We start from the raw sequence: 26088 nt of genomic DNA, 5'->3' as shown, positions 1-26088 counted from the left end.
AGATCCATTATACATTTGCTGGTTACCACACTCAAAGAAACCTGGACTTCAGATCACCGCCAAATAACATCTTTGGTGGAACAAATGCAGCCTACAACTCTTAAGTTGTAGGAGCCTTACTTTTTAAAAAAATAACATAATATAAATCCTGGCTGTTATCCCCTACCCATTTACTTGAGAAGAATCCACTGAACACTAATTTAATTCTGAGTAAACTGGATCTGTATTGCTGTATTACTTGTGGAACCAATATACAGATTTTCACTTGTTTATTATCCTGTATGAGCTACACTCTGTTCAGTAATTCAATTACTGATCTCATTGAGAATAGGGTTTGTATTATCCATAACTTCACTTATCCCCACAAAGTCCAGAAACATTATTGTCCCATAGTGCAGGAACAATAATCTGATTCTTAACACCAATAAGACCAGACCAGAAGAACAGACCGGAAATTCAGCCCTTGGTCATAAATGGAGACCAAGTGGAACAGGTAGCCAGTTTTAAGTTCCTGGGTGTCACTGTTAAGGAGGATCTGACTTGGAGCACCCATATGGCAGGGTTGATTAAGAGGGCCCAACAGAGACTGTACCACCTGAGACTTCTAAGGAACCAACAACTGAATGAAAAACTGCTGGTGACTTTCTACCGCTGTACTATAGAGAGTGTCCCAACGTGCATCTGTACATGGTTTGGTAACTGCACCAAGGCAGATGGAAAGGCGCTCCAAAAGCTCACCACTTCTGCACAGAGAACCATTGGTTGCCCTCTCCCCTCTTTGGAAAAACTTTATTGGTCCCGTAGCCTTAAGAAAGCTCAGAGCATTATTGGGGATCCACCTCAACCAGCATATTCTATTCTTTTCTTTTAATTATTGCCATCTGGCAGACAGTACAGAATGACAAAAACAAAATATAGCTTTTATCCTAGAGTTGTGGCTATGTTGAAGATTTGTATTGGTGTGGCATTGGGGGCTGTGTGGTGGTGGTTGGGGTGTGGAGGTATGGGCGTGTTGTTTTGTGGTGTGTACTGGGGAAGGCCTTTAATTTCATTGTGCGATAGCTATTTATAACAGACAGCTCCTACAGTATCCGATTAGAGATGTTTGAAGGAGTGAAAACCTCTTTGACCAAAATGATTGATGTAGAGAGAAAACCAACCTGGGCGGCAGTGATATATTATGCTAATACAGTCAAGGTTAAGTTTAATGTTTAGACATAACTGACAGAGCTTCCATGAAGCAGATTGTCCTATATCAGCCCATTAACTGTGGGTACTATGATAGGCCTGGCTATCCAGGTTGCCATGGATGATGCTTTCACTAATGAAGCAGGCACCATAGACACTTCCCACAATGATCAAGATGGAGACAATTGTGACAAACAGTTGTCCTCAGGCTGAGAGAGAAGTAGTGACTTCCAGTTCTCCAATTTCTGGAACTGAGATTTATGCAGTTGGGGTTGGCCAAGCAGACAAGTACGCCTTAAGGTTGCTGGCTAGTGAGCCAGTGGATGACCATGTCTCTTAGGTGGAAACATATAGTGTAATAAAGAAGCAGGCTACCAAATTCCATTAAATCTTCTGTGATAAATCAACCATTTATCAACCACATACCTTCATAGTTTTTTGTTCCATTTCTGCTGCTGTTTCATAAAACACAGTAATTTAGCTGCAATATATTTCACTTTTCTGTTGCTTATTCATTTAGTCGATTCTGATTCTTTGTAATCCCCAGAACTTCCTGTTGGCTGTTGCCATTCCAACTCCTTCAAGGTTGAGTCAGTCACTTCAAGGACAATATCCATCCATTTTGCCCTTGGTCTTCCCCTCTTCCTTTTTCCTTCCATTTTCCTCAGCATCATTATCTTCTTCAATGTATCCTGTCTTCTCATTATGTGGCCAAAGTACTTCATATTTGGTTTGCTGTAAGTTTTTCAAGCTGTATAGCCATGTTCCAGAAGCATTCTCTCCTGATGTTTCACCTGCATCTATGGCAGGTATCCTCAGAGGTTGTGAGGTGTGTTGAAAAGTAGGAAAATGGGGTTTATATATCTGTGGAATGTCCAGACTGGGAAAGGTGGCCAGTTGATACATTCACACCTACTTCCAGCAGACAAAGAGTTCTTTCTCCCACCCTGGACATTAATACTGTCCCTCTCACATATCTGTACTTGTGTGGGGTATTGCAACAATTTGACCTAAATCTCAATTACTCCCATAACCATTTGTGTAATGGTCTATGCATGAGAGGAAATATGTGACAGCCACAGTAAATCCACACATTTTATTTCTTTTTTATTTTTATTTTGCATGAAAATGTTAGAGAAGGCAAACCAATGTTCCTTTGAGGAGATACTGTGAAGCCATGCTGACTTTCCCAACAGCTCACAAATGAATCTATTTTCAGAGTAATGTACATGTCTGTTTTGGATATTTTTTAGACTCACAAACTGTGCTTTCCATTATAGCTCAAAGTGCATTTGAGGCTTCTTTGGCTCAGCACTCAAAGGATGGAGGACAAATGAGAGAGACTAATTACTGGCGGAGGCATCTTCCTCCAAAATGTGTGTCCGTCTTTTCTCCATGGGGCTATGAATTTATTTTAAAACTGCATTGAAATTAATAGCACAATAACTCCAGTGTTAACAGGACTGAACTCAGGCTGTGTCAAATGCCCAAGAGTCTTGTTGAATTCATGTCACTATTTTTAGCTGAGAAATTCACTGTAAAATCACTCAAGTTGTAATGTATCACATCCCTTTTACTCAAATGGATACAGACTCAACCTGCGTTTGTTTTTACCCTGGAAATAAGTCCTATGAACTTAAGCATTCTCTGAGGCCCCTTCTGCATTGCCATATAAAATCCAGATTATTTGCTTTGAACTGGGTCATATCACTGTGTAAAAAAAAAAAAGAAAAAAAAGTAAAGGACATTAAGTCAGGTTGAGTCCGACTCGGGGGGGGGGGGGGGTGTGCTCATCTCCATTTCTAAGCTCAAGAGCCGGCGTTGTCCATAGATGCCTCCAAGGTCATGTGGCCAGCATGACTGCATGGAGTGCCATTACCTTCCCACAGAAGAGGTACCTATTGATCTCCTAACATTTGCATGTTTTCGAACTGATAGATTGGTAGGAGCTGGGGCTCACAGTGGGAGCTCACCTCGCTCCCCGGATTAAAACTGCCAACCTTTCAGTTAGCAAGTTCAGCAGCTTGATCTCCTAACATTTGCATGTTTTCGAAGTGATAGATTGGTAGGAGCTGGGGCTCACAGTGGGAGCTCACCTCGCTCCCCAGATTAAAACTGCCAACCTTTCAGTTAGCAAGTTCAGCAGCTCAGCAGTTTAACCTGCCACGCCATCAGTGGGCCCCTATATGGCAGTGTAGACTCATATAATCCACTTCAAAACAGATAATGTGCATTGTTTGCACTGACATTTGACCTGAGTGGGTACATACTCCATGGCTTTGTAAGGCCCCATCTATACTGCCATATAATGCGATTTGAAACTGCATTATATGGCAGTGTAGATGGGACTTTAGTTGTACCAAGCTCTCATTGAAATTGATGGGATCTGGACCATGACTAGCATCCCAGTGAAATACAGCTAAATTAATCTTGATGATACATTAACTAAGAATGTATATGTTGCACACTAGCAGGGTTTTGTGATTATCTTTTACATTATGTTTCATGTAGTTTCATTAATAACATTATTAGAATTATTAGTACGAGAATAATGTATTTAAGTCAGGGTGATGTGGCTTTGTATCCAATTTTAACTTGAAGTGTTTTTAATATTAATGATATTTAATACTGTTTTAATATTTGTATATTGTATATTTTAAGATGCATTGTAATACTTGTAATTTTGAGCTGCTTTCAGTCTGTATGGAGAGAGAAGGCAAGCTATAAATACACATAATAATAATAATAATAATAATAATAATAATACTGTACTAATCCGTCAACCCTGAAGTATTATCCTAAGGGCCCTTCTACACACAGCCCTATATCTCAGAATATCAAGGCAGAAAATCCCACAATACCTGCTTTGAACTGGGATATTTGAGTCCACACTGCTTTATATTCCAGTTCAAAGCAGATAATGTGTGATTTTATTCAGCTGTGCGGAAGAGGCCTCAATTATCTTTTTCAGAAAATCATTACACTAGAGAAAAAAATCCACTTAAAATCTAGTTTCTGCCTCCTGTAGAATTCTAGGATTTGTAGTTTAGGGAGGGGCCTTTAACAGCCTCACTAAACTACAAATCCCAGAATTCTGAAGGAGGCAGAAACTGGATTTTAAGTGGATTTTTTTCTCTAGTGTGATGAAGTGCAGTTTCCAATATACACAAGATACAGAATGAGGGGCGCATAGCTCGAGAGCAGTACGTGTGAAAAAGATATTGGGGTCCTTGTGGACAAGAAGAACACTAGCGAACAATGTGATGTGGCGGCAAAAAAAAGCCAATGGGATTTTGGCCTGCATCAATAGGAGCATAGTGTCTAGATTCAGGGAAGTCATGCTACTCCTCTATTGTGCCTTGGTCAGACCACACCTGGAATATTGTGTCCAATTCTGGGCACCACAATTCAAGAGAGATACTGACAAGCTGGAATGTGTCCAGAGGAAAGTGACTAAAATGATCAAGGGTATGGAGAACAAGCCCTACGAGGAGCGGCTTAAAGAGCTCTACATGTTCAGCCTGAAGAAGAGAAGGCTGAGAGGAGACATGATAAATACCATGGGAGGAAGTTATAGGGAGGAGGGAGCATGCTTGTGTTCTGCTGCCCTGGAGACTAGAATGCGGAGCAATGCCTTCAACCTACAGGAAAGGAGATTCCACCTGTACATTAGGAAGAACTTCTGACTCTGAGAGCTGTTCAGCAGTGGAACTCTCTGCCCCAGAGTGTGGCGAAGGCTCCTTCTTTGGAGGCTTTTAAACAGAGGCTGGATAGTCATCTGTCGGGGGTGCTTTGAATGCAATTTTCCTGCTTCTTAGAGGGGGTTGGACTGGATGGCCCATGAGGTCTCTTCCAACTCTAGGATTCTATGATTTTGCAGGGAAGTCAAGCACAGAAGCTGCATCAACACTGTAGAATTAATGCAGTTTGACACCCCTTTAAATTGCCATGGGCTGAATGCTATGGAGCCATGGGAATTGTAGTTTTACAAGGTCTTATCTGCTCCCTGCTGGTGCCTCTCCAATTACAAATCTGATCATTCCATGGCCATGGCAATTAAAGGGACAGGGTACGCACACCACGCTCTTGCAATGCGCATGCGTATTTAGAACCCGGAAGTTGAAAACAGGCTGGCTATTCTATTTAATTAGTTGTGGGCGGGGCGTTTACATGACGTCACATACGAGGAAGCGGGAAATCTTGGTACCCGGTTGGAGGTTTGGGCTCTGCTGCTGGATTGTCTCCTCTTTCTGCCTCCAAACAGCATTTTAAAAAGCCCACAATGGATCCAGATATAGCGGCTGAAGCAACGCCAGACTTGCTGTCTGCGGCGGAGACAGATTTCCAGGAACAGCACTTTGAGAAAGCAGAAGAGCTCTACAGCCGCTATATCGACCATTGCGCATGCGCTGGAAGAAGGCGAGTCCATGTGTTGGGAGGAGTGGGGGTTGTTTGGTTGAAACCAAATAGCGGAGTCGGACTCTGGAGGGGGGGGGGTGATGAAAGAAATTAAGATGGGTTTTTAAAAAATATATAGTTATATTTCTTAGACTGTCAGAAGTAGCTTTTGTAAGCTTTCCTTTTGAATGAATCTTGTGCAAGCTGGAATGTGTCCAGAGGAGAGCGACTACAAAGATCAAGGGTCTGGAGAACAAGCCCTATGAGGAGCGGCTTAAAGAGCTGGGCATGTTTAGCCTGAAGAAGAGAAGGCTGAGAGGAGACATGATGAGGGCCATGTATAAAGATGTTTTTTTAAATAGTTATAAATTTTATTTTATTTGTCGTGTCAGGAGCGATTTGAGAAACTGCAAGTTGCTTCTGGTATGAGAGAATTGGCCGTCTGCAAGGATGTTGCCCAGGGGACACCCAGATGATTTTTGATGTTTTTATCATCCTTGTGGGAGCCTTCTCTCATGTCCCCGCATGAGGAGCTGGAGCTGATAGAGAAAGCTCATCCACCTCTCCCTGGATTTGAACCTGCGACCTGTCGATCTTCAATCCTGCTGGGTTTAACTCACTGCGATACATCCCAACAGTTAACAAACTTTTGCCATACAGGAATTACTTCAGTATACATTATTCCAAAAGTAAATATTCCTTAAATGACATTTTATACATTCCTTAATTATGTATCATTCATCACCCCCACTCTCCCCCATTGCCCTGGAACAGCAATTCTAAATGATGTCATTGCATCGGTTTAAAGCCAGGTTCAAAATGCTATATCTGTTGTCTCCGTCTATTTTGTCAATTAGCACAGACCATTTCCTGAACCAGTCTTGTTCTTTTTGACTATATACTTGAGAGATGATACAAAATGGGATTTAGAAACTTGGTGGGCCTATCTATCAGAATATATAATTAATGATTTTATCAATCAAAGGAAAAAGGTACATAAATAGTTTAAAAAATGCATAAATATGTGAGAGGAAGTCAGTCATAGGGAGGAGGGAGCAGGCTTGTTTCCTGCTGCCCTGGAGATTAGGACGTGGAGCAATGCCTTCAAACTACAGGAAAGGAGATTCCACCTGAACATTAGGAAGAACTTCCTGACTGTGAGAGCTATTCAGAAGTGGAACTCTCTGCTGTGGTGTGGTGGAGGCTCCTTCTTTGGAGGCTTTTAAGCAGAGGTTGGATGGCCATTTGTCGGTGGTGCTTTGAATGCCATTTTCCTGCTTCTTGGCAGGGGATTGGACTGGATGGCCCATGAGGTCGCTTCCAACTCTAGGATTCTATGCATTGGTGATGCAAAAACAAAAGGGAGACATACATCACAGATGGCACTTGTTGCTATGATTTCAGTATAATGCCTAGAAAGGAGATCTATACTGATGTTTATTTATTACCTTTTGAAAAACAGCAAACTTTTAAAGAAAAGCATGATCTTTCAGGAAGAGCCAAAAACCCTTTAGAGTAGAACCTTCTCTTGTAGTATACAACCATATATAATAATTCCAGGCAATGGCTTCAGTTGTTAGATTGAATAACTCTGTTAGCAAAACAGAGATTTGCTAGTGCATAAAAACAGTAGAGCTTTAGTGTCTTTCGGTGGCTATATAAAGGTAAAGGTTTTCCCTTGACATTAAGTCCAGTCTTGTCCGACTCTGGGAGGTAGTGCTCATCTCCATTTCTAAGCCGAAGAGCCGGCGTTGTCTATAGACACCTCCAAGGTCATGTAGCCGGCATGACTGCATGGAGCGCCGTTACCTTCCCGCTGGAGCGGAACCTATTGATCTCACATTTGCATGTTTTCGAACGGCCAGGTTGGCAGAAGCTGGGGCTGACAGTGGAAGTTCACGCCGCTCCCCGAAATCGAACTTGCAACCTTTCGGTCAACAAGCTCAGCAGCTCAGTGCTTTAACCCACTGCACCACCAGGGGCTCCTTAAATATATATACTTTCCCATAAAACAAAGTGTTTTATATCATGCAGTCAAGAGACAAAAACAAAGTAGACTTTGATAAAAAATAACATATTTGGTTTACCCACAACTTTCATGTATTCAGCATACACAGGTACAAAACTTATCAGTCCAGTTTCAGATATGTTTGAGATAATTCTCGGTGTCATCCAGTCAGGGCATCTCTTACAGCAAAACAGCAAGCCAGTGTGCGATCTGAGGTATGTACTAGTCTGTCTGTAGTGTATCTGCAGCCTCTTTTATCACTTCTCAGGAACCATAGAGTAAAGGAAGCTGCATACCAGAACATACTCACAGGAAACATTAAGCAACAGGATAATGGATAAACATTACTAGAGAAGGCTTGAAGAAGGTTGGCATTTCCAAATATAGGATAGGTGGGCAGTTGTGGCTAGACAGATGCAACTTAGCCCTAGCAATTGCCCTCCATATTCACAGATTCTACATCCAGGAATTCAGTCATTCTCGGCTTGAATGTATCTTATCCAACAAAACTGTGTATTAAGATAAAGTAATGTATTTAACTGTCTCCTCTCTTCTTTTTCTTTAGCAAGAGCTCCTGCCACGATCTCGCAACAGCACTTAACAACAGGGGGCAGATAAAGTACTTGAGAGTTGACTTCTATGAAGCAATGGATGATTATACAGCCGCTATAGAAGCCCAACCTGATTTTGAAGTCCCATATTATAACAGAGGATTAATATTGTATAGGCTAGGTATGGAAGTATTTCTATTGGATATGTAAATTGTGGTTGCTCCTCCATGCCTTGACAAATCTGGACCAAACTTGGCACACTACCCTTCACTATCCTGTTTAAAACCATTGAAGGGGTTGTACTAAACAAACACCCCATTTGTGCCCAGAACTGAGGAAAAGAGAAGAAACAATTGTTTGGCTGTGGCTAGGTTAAGTGACTCTCTGTGTTGTCGTTAGGAAAGAAAGGGAATGAAGTGCCTTGGCTGCTGTTAGGTGACACATGTATGAAGGGAAGGAAGGAAGGAGGGGGAAAGAAGAGGAACGGATGAAATAAAAAGGAAAGGGGGAAATATGAGAGGAGGGGAGGAAAGAAAGATAAAGAAGGGAATACACTTTATTTATATTCCACTTTATATCCCGGAGGGACTCAGAGCAGATTGAAATACACAAATGAGGCAACGATTAAATCTCTTTTTACACAACAATGAACAACAACATACAATACAGACAAAGGTAAAGACCTTCCCCTTTTTTCAATCTCTGGCGTCCGGAGGCCATGCTCAACTTCGGCCATTGTTCCATTTTTCCATGCCGAGAAGCCTGTTGTCCATAGACCTCTCCTATTGTGTTGCCGGCATGTCTGCATATTTGCATAGAGCGCCCTTTTACCTTCCCACTGATACCTATTGATCTCATATTGCATGCTTTCGAAATGCTAGGTAAGCAGAAGCTAGGGCTGACAGTCAGGAGCTCACCCCAACTAGTGGCTTCAAATGGCCAACCGGTCAGCAGCTTTCCTGCAGCTAGTGGTTTAACCCGCTGTGCTACTGCAGCCCCTTGAAAAGAAAGGAAAGAAAGAAGGGAGGAAGGGAGACAAGGGAAGAGAAAGAAATGAAGGGAAGAGAAAGAAAAAGGGGAGAAGGGTATGCGTGAAAGCAAGGACAAGAGAAAAGAAAGAAGGACAGAGAGAGGGAAAATGTGTATGAAGGAAAAGAAGGAAGAAAAGAACAAGTCACAAAAACAGCCTGAGCCAAAGAGAGTTGTCAGAGTGTTGTCACAGAGTCAGATAGGCCTTCTCAGAGCTGGAGAAGGGAGGAAGCAGGAGGGCGGTGACTCCTCTGACACCTGGGCAATGCTGGATATATATGCTAGTTATTTAAGTTCAGACAGGTTACTCTCTAAGAGTGGCTTTTAAAGTTTCAGTTTACAAGGGTATCTTTCTTTATTGGGTCTTGCGTCCCCTAATGCCACCTGTTGAGATAGGGTGACTTCATGAATTTGATAGTATTTCATTAGGTAACGAATAGTCGGGATGTTCCTTCCTGAAATATAGCCTACCTTACCTGATATTCATTGGCAGTCCCCCATCCAAATGCTAACCAGGGCTGACTGCATCCAATGGGATCTAGTGCCTTAGACCTTTATAGTAAACTTTTCTAAATAGCTTGAAGCTAATTTTTGAGGTTTCTTTGTTCTATGTGACATGCTCTATAAACCTATAAGTAGATGCTCTATAAACCTAGTCTGATGCTCCCCTGACTATACACTGTGAGTATATATACTGGGAGTGTTGAGGAAGCTCTCTTCTAAAATTCTTTATTGTAAACCATCATTTTTTTTCTCCATACGCGTGATGGACATTTCATATATTATTTTCCCCCTCCAAATCTCCTGTGTGTGGTAGCATGCTATTTATTTAGGTGTTCAGTCCTGAAAGGTGTAGGGCAGCCAATATTCTCTGAATTGCCTACTTCCTTTCAAAATTGGGTGAAAGGATGAAAAAATACTATATATCTGTGGTTCTCATCCCATGGGTCCCCGGATATTTTGGCCCTCAATTCCCAGAAATCCTAACAGCTGGTAAACTGGCTGGGATTTCTGGGAGTTGTAGGCCAAAACACCTGGAGACCCACAGGTTGAGAAATGCTGGTATACTCAAAACTCCTATATCAAAAAGTAAATTTTGGTCTTTTTAATTGTGCTTGTTCCCTACTAAGTGAATGTAAGATTACAATGCAAAAAGACATTACAGAAGAAAGTACATATCATTCACTATTCTTCTATGTACATTAAGACAAACATCTTTTTCTCTTCTTTTTTGGGACAGGATTCTTTGATGAAGCACTGAGGGATTTCAAGAAGGTTTTAGATCTAAATCCCAACTTTGAAGATGCTGCTTTGAGTTTAAAACAGACTATTCATGATAAAGAAGAAAAAATAAAAAGGAACTACTAAAACTCTACTAGTGCTGATTTTTTTAAACTGGGAATTGGATTTCCTGGCAAAACAAAGATACAATTTTCCTTACCCAATTCCTCAAAACCTCAGAAGATTTTTGAGACATTGCTTGTTCTTATTGTGGACTTTGTAAAACCATATGGACCTTCACAAATTTTACTCATTGTTTTATATTAAATGTTTTAAGTTGAATGAAGCTAAAAAATGCTAATAGTGAGTTAGTGAAATCCATAAAGTTGTTTGTTACCCAACATGAACATTTTAATTGCTGCAAAAGAAAAAGAAAAAGAAAAGAAATGAAAGATTGAGCCAGATATCTTGTCTTTTTGAAAAAGGTTTTATATGAAGCGCATCAGTGCTTTTGGCCTTAACATCATCATCCAGCCAAGATACATTTATATATTTATGTGTTATTCTGACTAGAGTCTATCAGTGGCTGAACCATCATTCTATCTCTGATACCTTTTATAGATATAGATATATGATTTCTAACCTGCCCTCTCTTCCGGGGGACTCAGGGTGGCTTCCAGAACTTGGATCATGTGAACCTTTGCTTGTCTACAGGTCTAAGTAACAGGAAATTATCTGAACTTTGGAAGTTTTATACATGTTGGAAAATACAGGTTTAAGACATACTTAATTATTAGAGAATGTCAAAGAACTACTCAAAACAGAGATTTTAGTACTGCATTAACCACAAGGAAAACTATGTCTCAGATAACTTTATATTACCATAAAGACCAGTATTTATTGTGATACTTAACTCACAATATCTGGTCCACAATATTGGACAGATGACCAAAGTCCAGACTGTAAAGAGTTTTCCAGCACAAGCATATACATGAATATGAAATTTAGTTTGTAGTTTGTAGAAGAGGGTATTCATAATTGTAAGATATACTTTCAGGTTACATGCTCCTTCATTGTCATAATATTAGAACAGGGATAGGGAAAATTCAGCCCAAAATGTGTCTCCTCAACTAAGCAAATGCAGCTACCAAGGAACATCTGCTCTTCCATGTGAAACTGAAGGTAACTGGTGCATAAAACTAAGTAATAGGGAAAGGGCAGAGGAGAGTAAATAATTCCCATCTGAAATGAACCTGCCAAATGTCAGAGGCAGACAATTGTCTGGAGAAAGTTTTTTTCAAAAATTTTGGTAGGTCAGTGTGAAGATTACAGCTTCATAAGACTGTCCAGCCATTAGATTATTGGATATATGAAAACAAAATTGGCAGTACTTTTCAGTTTTGGGGATGACCCAATATTTTTGGCAGCAGTTGTTTAGTATGGAAGGCTGGCAGACAATCCCTTGGCTGGGATTATTTCAGACATGAGTATGTTGCAGGACTTTCCACAGATTTCCTAGCAGTAAAGCTGAAACACTAGTCAATAAAGCAGGTGGTTTTCTGCATTTCACACACAAGCACAAATCCTTGTCATTTGTTCGGTTGGAATATATCATGCCCTATTTGATCTTTCCCCCCATTATATCACTCTATGAGATTATATTTGTTTAGTAATTTTATTATAGCTGTCTAGCCAGAGTGCTTCGTTGCATTATGAATGGCTTTGCTTTATTTTGTGGGTGGGTTGCGTTCTCATGGGAGAAGATACAACAAACTTAGTTTTCTGAACTTTGTCTTGATTGAGAAGGGAGTAAAATAATATTGGTGTTGTAAAATGGCAGATATGGATGGTCACAGAAATTTTATTTGCAGACTCAAAAAGACTTTCCATGTTGTTGTACCAATGAGTGAATAAAGAGGAATGTAATAATACTTCTAGAAATAAGTAGATTTCTTATGTGTAGGAAAGGTTTGGTTATTTCTACCCAAAGAGCAATCATATTACGCATTGGTTTCTACTTTTGTCCATATGGGAGCTTACGTAGTTTGAGAGGTAATGGCTTAACTTAAAAGGCTAACTCAATGATCTTAGACAAGAAAGGATCTATTCTTTGCTTGTCCACTGGTGTTAATCTCAGGTTGCTCTGCTGATATTGTCGTGGTCCAGTTTGAAGAAAAGTACCCTCCCTCCTCCTCAGGTAAAACGTTTTCTTCAAAAAGCTTCTGAAATTATGGAAAGTTTTAAGCCTCAAAGATGATAAAGTCATGGTTTACACTTCTTGTTTTTAATTTATAGAGATCTGATAGTATAGGAAGCTAATGTGATGTGTACATTTAAAGCAGTCCAATCTTGGGAATCCAGAATCCAACTGCAGCAAGTAGAATTGTCTAGCTACATCTGAAAGAGAAAGGAAATATTTCTTTGTGGGTGCCCACATGACAAAATACATTTTTGTTATGACTAAAGACAGAAATCATGCAGCAGAGTTCTCTATTTTTTAAGAGATCCAGCAAAACCAGGTGGTACAAATGAACCTGGGATGTAAGTGCAGCAGTGAGTGTAACATAGGGTATTATTCTTGATAAGACAAAGCACACAGCAGTTCTTATACTCTTGTTAATTCAGTTCTGAAACCTACCCAACTTTTGTGCATATCTATCTCCTTAATTTATTCACGACGAAGAATCAAGACTGGTCCAGCCACAACATAACCATGATTAATAGGAAGAGTTTCAGAATGGTGATCTGAAGTATTACAAAGAATATCAGTTAGATATCCATAAAATTAAGGCACAGACATTTGCTAAAGTGGTTGTTGAGAACTACTTGTTCTCAGTATTTAAACTATACAATGATTAAGGGGATAAGGCAAACCACCTGACAATTTATTAAGATCTAGTAGTCAATGGATAGATGTCATGTTTACAGTTCTCACTGAAACACCTACCAAGGTTCCTTCCAAAGCCACATTGTTTGCAGAGAAGACCACGAAGAGGCACACAAGGAGAATTAATGACTATAACTGTGCAGTGGAAGTATACCTACAGAAGAGTTGGAGATGGGATGCAGAGAAGAGAAAACCAAAAGATCCAGCATTAAGTCATTGTAAAATATGATAAGAAAAACCTGTCCAACTTTTTCTGTCCCCTAAATACTGATAGTCATATTTAATATGTCTTAGTATCATGGGGAAATAATTTTGCTGCATTCAAAAGGCTTTAATAAGAAAAGTCTACTGAACGGATCTCCCTCTACACCCCACCTCGAAACCTAAGATCTTCTGGGGAGGCCCTGCTCGCGACCCCGCCACTCTCACAAGTGAGGCTGGCGGGGACGAGGAGCAGGGCCTTCTCAGTGGTGGCCCCCCATCTGTGGAACTCACTCCCCGGGGAGGTCAGATCGGCATCCTCCCTCATGGTGTTTAGGAAAAGACTGAAGACCTGGATCTGGGATCAAGCTTTTGGTCATTCTGAAGGTTAACTGAAGGATCTGTTGATAGGCAAGAACAATTGGAATGGAATGGACATCTGGACTCTGAACCCGAGCATGAGATTGATTAGGTTTATGGTTTTATTATGTCTTTATTATGGTTTTATTATGTACTGATGTTTTAATTAATTGCTGTGATGGTTGTATTTGTATTGCTGTAAATTGTTCTGGGCATCTAATTGTGCCCCCACTGTAAGCCGCCCTGAGTCCCCCCCGGGGTGAGAAGGGCGGGGTATAAGTAAATGAAATAAATAAAAATAAATAAAAAGTTGGCCTGCCAGTTTTGTTTAGTGGTGCAAGAGTCCATAAGTTTTTTTTCCATGTTTGATGCAGCAATATGCTAAATGCTGGCATTTTGGGAGGACTGCTTCAATGGAAGACATTTCCAACTAGTGCTAAGGAAAGTAGAGTTCTTTTCTCATTGTTGGCTAGCCATATATGGTGGCTTTCCAGATGCTTCACAATCTTCTTTTGTAGTCTGAGGAAGGAGACAGGGAATCATACCAGTTTTACTACATTTCTATTAGACTGGGCTTAACTAACTTCATGAGTCTACTGTTGGTCCACTCAAGGTTTAGTATCTACATCACTTACGGTTTTAAAAGAAAAGTCTCCCGAACATTGCCAATAAGAACAATAATTTTTGTTAGAGAGTTGCCAAGGTTTCTAATTCTGTTCTGTCTACATCAGTACTTTTAATAGTTCTATCACTTCATGAGTACTATTTCTGTGACTTCTACTCTACATCAAACTTACATGGGGTTTTTATCATTTATAATGGAATCCTGAAACACCTGAAGTGTAATACTACTCACCATGTTTTCCAGTGAGCCTTTTAATATGAAGTTGTCCTATCCCCTAGACTGAATTTCAAGGATGGCGTATTAAGTAACATTGTCTACACCTAAATCCTGTATCATGCCTCCTACTTCTTTCATTTTTTTTAGTACAACAACAAAAAGGAAGAAAAAGAATAGCTATACAATTCCACGTGAGTGATAATAGTAGGATACTTCTATGAAGAAGTGCCAATAATCAGGCATTATTCACCTACTTTATGAACATTTGAGAAAGTCAGAACCCTTAAAGCAGGGGTCCTCAAACTTTTCAAACAGAGAGCCAGGTCACAGACCCTCAAACTGTTGGAGGGCCAGATTATAATTTGAAAAAAAATGAATGAATTCCTATGCACACTGTACATATCATATTTGTAGTGCCAAAAACACTTAAAAACAATACAATAATTAAAATGAAGAACAATTTCAACAAATATAAAATTATTAGTATTTCAATGGGAAGTGTGGTCCTACTTTTGGCTGATGAGATAGGACTGTTGTTGTTGTTGTTGTGTGCTTTCAAGTCGTTTCAGACTTAGTTTGACCCTGAGTGAGGGCCAGGTAAATGACCTTGGAGGGCCACATTCGGCCCCTGGGCCTTAGTTTGAGGACCCCTGCCTTAAAGTGTCCCTATTAATTGTGGATGCATTGCCTTAGATGTGGAGAATATTCCACATGGCCGTATTTTCCATTTCCAGTTTCCTCACTTGGATTATACCTTTCTCAGAGGAAGATTCAATATATGAATTCCCACTCTTTTGAAATGCTTCGGATATTTCACTCTGTTACTTTTAAACACTGGGTAGAACTTCACAAACCCATTGGTTTGGTCCTCACATCTGTTGGAGAGATGAGAGAAGGTGATTACTTATCACTTATTCATTTGAGATAAACTTCACTTGTTTATCATGATTTCAGATGAGTACACAATTCTACTTGCCCATTTGAAATGAATTTCCACTGAGAAATACTGTTGAACTCTTCAGAGTCAGTTATCCAACAATTATCCAAGTACAGTTCAGTACCAGGAGCTTCATCTTTTAGCTGAACTTCAAGAAGCACAGGCTCCAATAAGTATATAGATGGTATTGAATGTTTACCATAAGTTTCTGTGAAAGAGTCATCTGCAAGTTGAAAGTTGGGAGAAGAAAGTTTGGGGCATTGAATATAAATCTGTGTGGGAATCACATGATCCTTTGTAGATTACCAGAGTGTAACTCTCAGCATTCTTCGCCATTAATTATGTTCACTGGGACTGTTAGGAGTTGTAGTCCAACAACAGCTAGAGGGCTGTATGATTTTCACGACACCTCTGGTATAAAGGTCTAATATCAATCTTTTGGTTTAGAATAGTTTTCATGCCCCTTTAGAATAATCTTACCCATGAAAATGTTTGCAATTACATTCAGTGCTTGTCTCACACTTCTATGGCCTATAAAAGAGAAAAAAATAATTTACATTTACTTTCTTATCAAAATGTTTTAAGAATGAAACAATATGCTCATAAATGTTTGCACTTGCCAAAGTTACCTACCTGCAATGTTTGGCCTAGTCATTATTGGCCCAAAGCCAGAAGATTGAGATATTTCAGATGCAGAGCCAAATATAGTAGCTCTTTGTGTTAGTGTCTCTTTAATTGAGTAGTAGCACAATACAGTTAGTCTGGAACAGAAGGAGGCTTTTAGTTTGTACGGACTTCCAAACATGAAAATAGTACCAATCTTGCTGCTCTTACCTGTATTCTGGATCTCTTGTGATAGTTGGTTTTCCTTGTACTGGAAGAACCCCTCTTTCAAAGGATATTTCATTTTCATAAATAAGATGGTCACCTTCAAACTGTATTGGGGAAAAACGATTCAGACCCAACATGCTTGAAGAGACCTCCCATCTTTCTTTTTCCAAATCTCTCTTCCTAATTACCCACCTTCATCAAAGTCCCACAGGTGGCAACGTGAAACTGGAAGAAGGCTCGATCTTTGGTAAACTCTTTTGGCTTACATGTCCTGTCCTTCAGTCTTGTTTTGCTCATGTCAATAGATGGAACTGCCCTCATAACAGCAGATACAGTCATTATCCCATTAGGATAGCATACTGGAAGAAGATTATGACGATGAAGGTAAGATGAAGACACAAGCTATCTCCAATATGACCCTTTGAACTGGCAGTGGATACAACTCACCTACAAATTCTAGGAAGTAGAAACTACACCTGATTGAAAAGATATTCACTGTCTCCATAGTGGTTATTTTCTTCAGGGTAAGGTCAAATCTAGCTTGGATTCTTTCAAATGTCACTTCCTTTAAAATCACAAAAGTCACATATGTGTTAGACAGTTTCTCATTTAAATATTTCTTGGGACTAACAAGACATTAGCTATGCATTTTCTTGTTTTAAAATGGTTCAACATGTGGTACTTTACATACTAATTCTATAGAATAAATAGGGCATATTTTACCAGGTCTGCTTTACTAGGCTTCCTATCTACAATTTGCATTAAAACTCAGTAAAAACCCAACACACCTAATAATGTACACAAAAGTCAAAGGAAATGAAATGTGGGAGAAAACTAGCAGTTCTGTCTACCAACTTTGCTCAGCCTAGGTATTGAGACAAATATTTATAATCCTTTGAACCTATGACATTCAAATTCCATAGTTTATATGTACCATCACCCTGACATATAGTTAGTGAGTCACACTTTTCCCCTATCCATCTCTCCACATATGGGCTCTATTCCTGAACACAGACAAACATTTTCTCCAAATATAACATATTGACTTCTTAATATTTGTGAGCATAACTCACTAACAGTGGGACAGACTGGCACAATGGGTATATTGTGGAGTCTACATGTAGTTAGACTTAGGCTCAAAATTGTATGGACATCTAGTGTTCATCGCTGAAATCAGTAAAACCATTGGCACAGGACACCAAAATGTCTGCCATTATCTGCCCCCCACCCCCACCCCCATTTCAGTCCATCCATTAAAAAAGACCCCATAGTTCCTTATCAATATCTGTTGTAGAACATGGGGCAGATGGGAGAGTGGAGTTACAGAAGAACAACGATCTTGGCTAGACTGAAAGTGTGGAAAATATGAATTAAAAAAACACATTTTTTGCACCAAAGGTCCTACAAATGCCTAGAAAAGTATTTTTTTAAGGAACCACTATATCTTTTAGCATAATTCTATGGTCAACAGCTGCTTGAAGGTGACCATTAAGTCATGCTGGGGGAACTAGCGATTCAAAGAGAGAGCATATAATCAAATCCACAGAAGTTAAACCTGAAAATGTAGAGGGTCAACTGTACTGTGGTAAGGCTTGTACAGATTCCTTTTCCTAAGCATGTTCCTCAACTGGAAGAGTAAGAAAATGTACCTCATAGATAATCCCAGGAGCAAAGGCAGGCACTTGTAATACAAGATGGGTATCATTTGTAGTGAGATAATACCCATCTGAAAAGGCAGTAGCCTGATTTAGAGGCCTATTGCCTACATAGAGATTCCAATATTTGTAAATGTCTTTAGTTGGAAGTGCTAAATACATGTTCATTTTGTCACAATATCCAGTGCCTTCTGGTAGTACTGTGGAAGAAAAAGGAGAGAAGTAATGAAATAAGATTTCCAGAATAGATGTGTCTCTCTCTAAATAAAAATTTGTGATCTTTTAATTTTGGGCCCCTTAAATTTGGAAACATGAATTTCAAGTGAGAGGACCTCTATAATTAATAATAACTTTATCTGTAATTGTAATTGTATTTGTAACCTCTGATTGTTAGTACAAAGGTGAATGATATCACTTGTCTTCAACTGATGGTTCTAAACATGACCTAATTCTGGGTTATGTGCCAGACAGTTTTCATGACCAGATGCACCACTGCTAGCAAAAGTATTTGAGAAATAAATGAGAGTCACACAGACATATAACGGAAGACAGGCATGTAGCCGGGGGGGGGGGGGGCTTGAGGGGCTTCAGCCCCTCCCGAAATTCTCATGGTGGTCCGCAAAAAGGCCTTACTGGTGCATTATTTAAACTGTTATGCTTATTCATATCATGATCTGACCACCATATTCAATATATCCCATATGCATGGGGGTATTGGGGTAATGATACAAAAGGTTTGCTAGGGTAAACCCTCTTTCACTCAGACTCAGCCCCGCCCAAACCCCCCCTGAAAAAAATCAGCCCCCCCCCCGAAACGAAATCCTGGCTATGGGCCTGACGGAAGACATTTTAAAATGGACTCTATGCTTTAGGTTATAGTGGGTCCAATAACTATAATGGGGGATGGAAACATGTGGCCGACCAGAAATTGTTTGATTGCCACCAGATGGAGATGATGGAAGCACAAATCCAACAACATCTAAAGCCCCCTAAATTTGGAAATGTGAATTTCAAGTGAGAGGGTCTCTCGACAAATGAATGGGGATTCTTACTCTACAGTTGGGTGATTTTGCCTAAATACTGTCATTAAGAAGTAATATTTGTCTCTTATTTAAAGAAGTTGGTATATTTATGACATTATATCATTTAAGTTTGGACTGAGGTTTATAATTCTATTCAAATTTCATTGGGTCAAATTGTCTGCCTTACTGAGGTGCAACAAAAACAATATATCATCAGAAATTGCCATCAGTGAGAGATCGATATGAACAACAGTTATGAGAAACTTACCAATATCTGCAATTATACACTCTATGTCTGCAAAATGATGGTACAGCTTCTTCTCAGGGCCTACATTCAGTGTGTAGTTCACACGAAGGTTATATTTAGTTTCATTCTTGTTCACATACTTTAAAACAAATTTAAAAACATGAATTTGACAAATGAGCATCATGCTGGGTAAGGCAAGCTCTCTCAGCCTCAGAGAAATGTAATGGCAACCCTACTCTGAACAAATCTTGCCAAGGAAATGCATTATAGATTCATCATAAGTCAGAAATGGCTTCAAGACACACAAGAAGAACAAAAAGGATTTCAGGTTTTCTTTTTTTCATTGGTGATATTCTTAAAAAGATCTTGTGTATGCCGTGTCATTTTGGAAGAACAGAAACAATAAGACCCTATCTATCAGACTGTCTTCTACTAGTTTACGCAACATTCAAGGCATTGATATTTTGCACATGTCTCCTTCAAGAGGAGAAGCTTTTTGGAAATATTCAGCTATGCAGGATTTTTAGAAATGAGAGGTTCATTGGTAAAAGCATTCCCCATTATACATTACACTACATTTTCATCACCTCCATTAGCCGTTCCGGCTGGAGTTGATGGAAGTTGTGGCATCAAGAGTGTCGTCTATCGGGGGTGCTTTGAATGTGATTTTCCTGCTTCTTGGCAGGGGGTTGGACTGGATGGCCCATGAGGTCTCCTCCAACTCTAGGATTCTACAATTCTATCTATAGGCCACCAGGATGGGTAAACAACAAAAACCAGAACTCTTCATGGGGAAAATTTCTGCATTCCAGAATGGGCATCCGTTAGGCCTAAGTCCAAGAAAGGCTAACCATGTAGTGATCTCTTGTTGTCCATTAACATTTTCACTATCATGAGTTGTCAAACACATGCATATTTGTTGAATCAAGTTAATTAAATATAACAAAATATTTATGTGAAGTAAATTGTTTACATTTATATTGAATTAATCCTAAGCTTATCCTTCTTCCCTTTTAAACTACATAATTGCCACTATGATTCCACTTTAGCTTCTATGGCAACATCCTATGGAACCAGGGCCGTGGCCAGAAATATTTTTTGGGAGGGGTTGAAATTTGGGGGGGGGGGGTGAAAATTTTGCGGGGGGTGTTGAAACCTGCCTCCTAGCTCACGCTGAAGCAAAGAGCACAGCAGGGGGCAGAGCAGCCTTCAATAGCCTGCAGCTCCGCCCCTGTCAACCACCTCCACCAAGTCTGGCCTCCTTAATGAGAGCATTCAACACACACACGCTCAACTTGGTTGCTTCACTACATCGGCTATTGCTGCAAGTAATGACAGTGTGAATAAATTGTCAATATTTGCTTGAGATAGTGCTTACAGTTCTGGAGGGACTCTTAAGTTTTTGCATCTCATAGACTTAGCATGGGGATTTGGTTAACCAGTTAAAATTCACGAGTAAACCAGGTTTTTTAAAAAAATCTGAAACATTTCGGGGGGGGGGGGTTGAACCCCTAACCCCCCCCCCCCCCACCCCTCGCTACAGGCCTGTATGGAACCATGAGATTTACAGTATAAGGAGAGGTGCCTCAACCAAATTGCAAACTCCAAACATGGTTGTGTTGTTGTTGTTGTTGTTCATTCGTTCAGTAATTGTGTGATAAGAAAGAGCAATACATGCATAAGTTGACACCAACAGAACACTTCTGTAGCTTCCCTGTTCAATGCACCCCTAACTTTGGGACCACATATATACTATGACTTTTACAACAAGAATATTTTAAAGCTAGGGTCCCAATTGCCTTACCTCTTTTTGAACAATGGGGTCATCAAAAGGTACTTCCAGTTTAAAGCCCTTCATTCCAGTGCGGAAAGAAATGTCTGAGATCTTGAAGCCCCTTTGCTCAGCTTCTTTGAGAGTGAAAGGTATTCCTTCTATTGTAAGCATTACCAGAGTGACATCAGGAAGGAAGACTCCCAACATGACATCAAACACTCGTGTTTCTGGAATGGTGTCTATAAAGAATATGGTGTTTTGTCAATAGAAAAGCGTCCAAGCAATGTTATAACACAGTTATTTATGGAAGGCTTTGTTTACAACTATACTTTTGAAGATAAATTCATATACAATCACCTCCAACTCATCTCCCAATACAATAACCTCAATTTAACAATGTTTTGAGGGAAGAGTATGTTTTTTTCCTATAGACTGAACTATATATCTTCTGCTATACATGAACTAAATCTACAATTATAAACAACACAATATCTGCTAGTAAACATTTTCCTTGTAAAAAGAAGAATATTCTTTAAATACTTTCAGATATTATTGTCTACAGAGAAACATCTAGTCTCTGCTTCTTATTTCTTTAAAACAGACCAGAAACAGATTTTCAATAAAGGAATAGCTTTCATGGGTCTTCCAGAGGTCTTGCTTTTGTGAGAGATAGATTATTTTTTTACAATACATCTTGCATTTAATTTTGCACCTTTGCTGCTCCAACTTACTATTGACTACAGTTGGTATTCGTGGCATGAAGGGTGTAGTGATTGGTTTAATCACAGTATACTTGGTCAGCTGCCAGTCTGTATCCGACCAGGCATGCTCCAAAAATAAGTCAATACTCCATGTCATTCCATAGATGCCATCAGATACAGTGCTCTGAATGGAGGGGGATGGAGAGGGAGAAAGAATATATTATAGAATAAACTTAGATCCAGTGGGATTAATTACAGTGAAAACCCACAGTGCCAATAAAGCCATCATACTCAACACAAATATATTGCATACAGTGTCCTGTATTCGTTTTGTAGTGCTGACCTGTTTATTCCAGCCATAGGTATTGAACACTAAGGCCATCTTTAGTCATTCAGGAGACAGGAGATAGCAAGTCTGGGTCAAAAACTGGGTTCAGCAGATTCATCTTACATTGCTTCTGAAGGATGTATAAGCTCAAAATCTTTTACAGAGAATTAAACTCCAAAGTTATGCTTCTCTGTTCATTACTACAGGCCTGCTTTAAGTGCATCCATCCAATTATTATTATTAAGCAAATACATTAAAATGGTATTTAAAACTCATACCTCTCCCCCCCCCCCCCCCCCACAATCCCACCCACTCTCTGAACAGCCTCCCCTTACCCTTCCCCAAAAGCGTCTTGGCAGAAGTTGGTCTTGACCTGCTTATGGAAGGAAGGCCAGCAAGGATGGGGAAGTTCTAGTTTCTTTTGGGAGAGAGTTCCACAGTCTGGGGGTAGCCACCAAAAAGACCGTCTCCCATGTTCCCATCAAGCGCACTTGAGTGGGTGGTGGGACAAAGAGAAGGCCCTCTCCAGTAGATCGTAGATGTCTCCCAGGTTCATAGAAAGAGATGCAGACTTTCGGATAACCTGGACCGGAGCAATATAGGGCTTTGTAGGTCAAAACCAGCACTTTGAATTGTGCTTGGAAACATGTTAACAACCTGTAGAGCTGTTGCAACAGAGGAGTTGTATGTTCCCTGTAGCCAACCCCAGTTAGCAGTCTGGCTGCTACTCTTTGGACCAACTGAAGTTTCCAAACACTTTTCAAATTCAGCCCCATGTAGAGTGCATTACAGTAGTCCAACTGAGATGTAAAGCATCTTGATCTACTTTAAAGGTTGTAGTAGAACATTGGTTAAAAACTATTTCTCAGCTTGGAGGAACCAAGCCATTTAAAGCTTTGTAAGTCCTCATTAATGCCTGGACTTTTAAAGTGATATGAATATAAATATGTGCACCAAAATCCCCAACTATTTTAGAAGGAAGGCTCAAATTTTGGACACAAAAAATTGTTTTATTGGCCAGTTTAAACTATAGTCTAGAATATAACCATACTCATCATGGGATCTTGAATCCACACATTCCCCAATGTATATAGAGCAAATGTGATTTAGCAGTTACATCTAGAATCATAGAATCATAGAATCAAAGAGTTGGAAGAGACCTCATGGGCCATCCAGTCCAACCCCCTGCCAAGAAGCAGGAATATTGCATTCAAATCTCCCCTGACAGATGGCCATCCAGCCTCTGCTTAAAAGCTTCCAAAGAAGGAGCCTCCACCACACTCCGGGGCAGAGAGTTCCACTGCTGAACGGCTCTCACAGTCAGGAAGTTCTTCCTAATGTTCAGATGGAATCTCCTCTCTTGTAGTTTGAAGCCATTGTTCCGCGTCCTAGTCTCCAAGGAAGCAGAAAACAAGCTTGCTCCCTCCTCCCTGTGGCTTCCTCTCACATATTTATACATGGCTATCATATCTCCTCTCAGCCTTCTCTTCTTCAGGCTAAACATGCCCAGTTCCCTAAGCCGCTCCTCATAGGGCTTGTTCTCCAGACCCTTGATCATTTTAGTCGCCCTCCTCTGGACACATTCCAGCTTGTCAATATCTCTCTTGAATTGTGGTGCCCAGAATTGGACACAATATTCCAGATGTGGTCTAACCAAAGCAGAATAGAGGGGTAGCATTACTTCCTTAGATCTAGACACTATGCTCCTATTGATGCAGGCCAAAATCCCATTGGCTTTTTTTGCCGCCACATCACATTGTTGGCTCATGTTTAACTTGTTGTCCACGAGGACTCCAAGATCTTTTTCACACGTACTGCTCTCGAGCCAGGCGTCACCCATTCTGTATCTTTGCATTTCATTTTTTCTGCCAAAGTGGAGTATCTTGCATTTGTCACTGTTGAACTTCATTTTGTTAGTTTTGGCCCATCTCTCTAATCTGTCAAGATCGTTTTGAATTCTGCTCCTGTCCTCTGGACTATTGGCTATCCCTCCCAATTTGGTGTCGTCTGCAAACTTGATGATCATGCCTTCTAGCCCTTCATCTAAGTCATTAATAAAGATGTTGAACAGGACCGGGCCCAGGACGGAACCCTGCGGCACTCCGCTCGTCACTTCTTTCCAAGATGAAGAGGAAGCATTAGTGAGCACTCTCTGTGTTCGTCCACTTAACCAATTACAGATCCACCTCACCGTAGTTTTGCCTAGCCCACATTGGACTAGTTTCCTTGCCAGAAGGTCATGGGGGACCTTGTCGAAGGCCTTACTGAAATCCAGGTACGCTACATCCACGGCATTCCCCGCATCTACCCAGCTTGTAGCTCTATCGAAGAAAGAGATCAGATTAGTCTGGCATGACTTGTTTTTGATAAATCCATGTTGACTATTAGCGATGACTGCATTTGTTTCTAAGTGTTTGCAGACCGCTTCCTTAACAATCTTTTCCAGAATCTTGCCCGGTATCGACGTGAGGCTGACCGGACGGTAGTTGTTTGGGTCATCCTTTTTTCCCTTCTTGAAGATTGGGACCACATTGGCCCTCCTCCAATCTGCTGGAACTTCTCCCGTTCTCCAAGAACTCTCAAAGATGGTTGCCAATGGTTCCGAAATGACTTCAGCTAGTTCCTTCAATACTCTTGGGTGTAGTTGATCTGGCCCTGGGGACTTGAACTCATTAAGAGCGGCCAGGTATTCCTGGACGACTTCTTTCCCAATTTGGGGTTGGATGTCCTCCAATCCCTCATCCACTCCATCTTGCTGAGGTTGAAGACTCTCTTTTTGTGAGAAGACCGAGGCAAAGAAGGCATTAAGTAGTTCTGCATTTTCCCTATCCCCTGTCAGCATCTATGCTAATCCAGTAGAGTTCATTTTGTTTGTTTGTTTCAGTGCCTATATACAGAGGGAACAAGTATTAAATTTTGCTTTGTTGCAGCACTGTTTAAATTAGATGAACAACAGATAAACCAGAGTTTGTCAAATTGTCAAAACAAACATTAGCCGACATTTCTCTTGTATATTTTCATAGTTTATTATTACCTTAAATCTGCCCCCAAATGCTCCAATTGGGATTGTTATTCCAACATGTGTGTGATTATTTTCCAGTGTATAGTTGAATTTTTCAGGGTTTTCAATTCTTTTTCCTCCAACTCCCATTGATATATTAAGGGATGTGAAGGTGTGTGCTTGAAGGACGAGTCTAGGAATCATAGCTGGCACAGTCCATTTTATGACAGTATCTGTGAAGCTGGTACCATCTGTTGATTGAAGACATAGTAAGAGTTAAAGCAAGAGTGGGCAAACTTTTTTTTATCTTTGGGCTGCATTGTGGGCCTGGCCAGGAAAACCAGGCTGGGAGGGAAGGGGGCTGTTTGCATGCTGGGTGGAGCAGAGCCATGAGGGGTAGTGCCCGGGAGAGGTAGGGCTAGGAGGGGGCAGGGAGGGGCCTGGGTCATCCTCAAATAGTCCTCCCAGAATAAGGCCAGGGCTGCTTGACCCATCCTTATGCCAGGAGGAAGGTGGGATATGCAGCAACTGACCCGATCCTCCTCCCCTAATCCTTCGGTTGTCCTCTTGGCATTATGCCAGGAGGAGGATGGCACATGCGGTGACTGAGAGTGCTCGAGAGGGCTCTCAGCTGCTGCGTGCTTTCCTCTCTCATCTTTTTGGCATTAGAATGTGGCAGGCCACCGTGTCCTTATGCCAAGAGAACAGGGAAAATGAGGAGGGCCTTAGTTTACCCATGCCTGAGTTAGAGCATTGTTGGTTAAAATAAAAAGTATTTCCACAACATAAGCAGTTAACATTTTAATATTGATGAATATTGATGAACCCCCTGCCAACCCTCAATGAGCCAGGAAAATCTTATGATATGGTTTCCTAAGGGATAGTTTGGTTGGTCAATTGCAGCAGAA

General features: G+C 40.5%; 2 protein-coding genes across 2 annotated transcripts; one reads left to right on the top strand and one right to left on the bottom strand.

Moving 5' to 3' along the window:
* Window positions 1-5332: 5332 nt before the first annotated feature.
* TTC32 (tetratricopeptide repeat domain 32) lies at window positions 5333-12326 on the top strand. The gene is made up of 3 exons (XM_060787237.2): window positions 5333-5607; window positions 8160-8326; window positions 10415-12326. The coding sequence occupies exons 1-3, from the start codon at window positions 5471-5473 to the stop codon at window positions 10540-10542; spliced, it is 432 nt and encodes a 143-aa protein (XP_060643220.2). The 5' UTR covers window positions 5333-5470; the 3' UTR covers window positions 10543-12326.
* Window positions 12327-12663: 337 nt separating this feature from the next.
* Window positions 12664-25452, bottom strand: LOC132782425 (zona pellucida sperm-binding protein 2-like). Its single transcript, XM_060787225.2, has 15 exons — window positions 25214-25452; window positions 21882-22035; window positions 21181-21389; window positions 19398-19515; window positions 18102-18307; window positions 16900-17017; window positions 16645-16811; window positions 16456-16556; window positions 16255-16382; window positions 16102-16152; window positions 15661-15844; window positions 15439-15559; window positions 13343-13436; window positions 13034-13140; window positions 12664-12792 (listed from the first exon to the last, which is right to left on the bottom strand). The coding sequence occupies exons 1-14, from the start codon at window positions 25382-25384 to the stop codon at window positions 13064-13066; spliced, it is 1899 nt and encodes a 632-aa protein (XP_060643208.2). The 5' UTR covers window positions 25385-25452; the 3' UTR covers window positions 12664-12792; window positions 13034-13063.
* Window positions 25453-26088: the final 636 nt, after the last annotated feature.

The sequence above is a fragment of the Anolis sagrei genome, chromosome 1 (genome assembly GCF_037176765.1).
Source record: "Anolis sagrei isolate rAnoSag1 chromosome 1, rAnoSag1.mat, whole genome shotgun sequence".
NCBI lineage: Eukaryota > Metazoa > Chordata > Lepidosauria > Squamata > Dactyloidae > Anolis > Anolis sagrei.
This window is presented reverse-complemented; position numbering and strand designations above follow the sequence as displayed.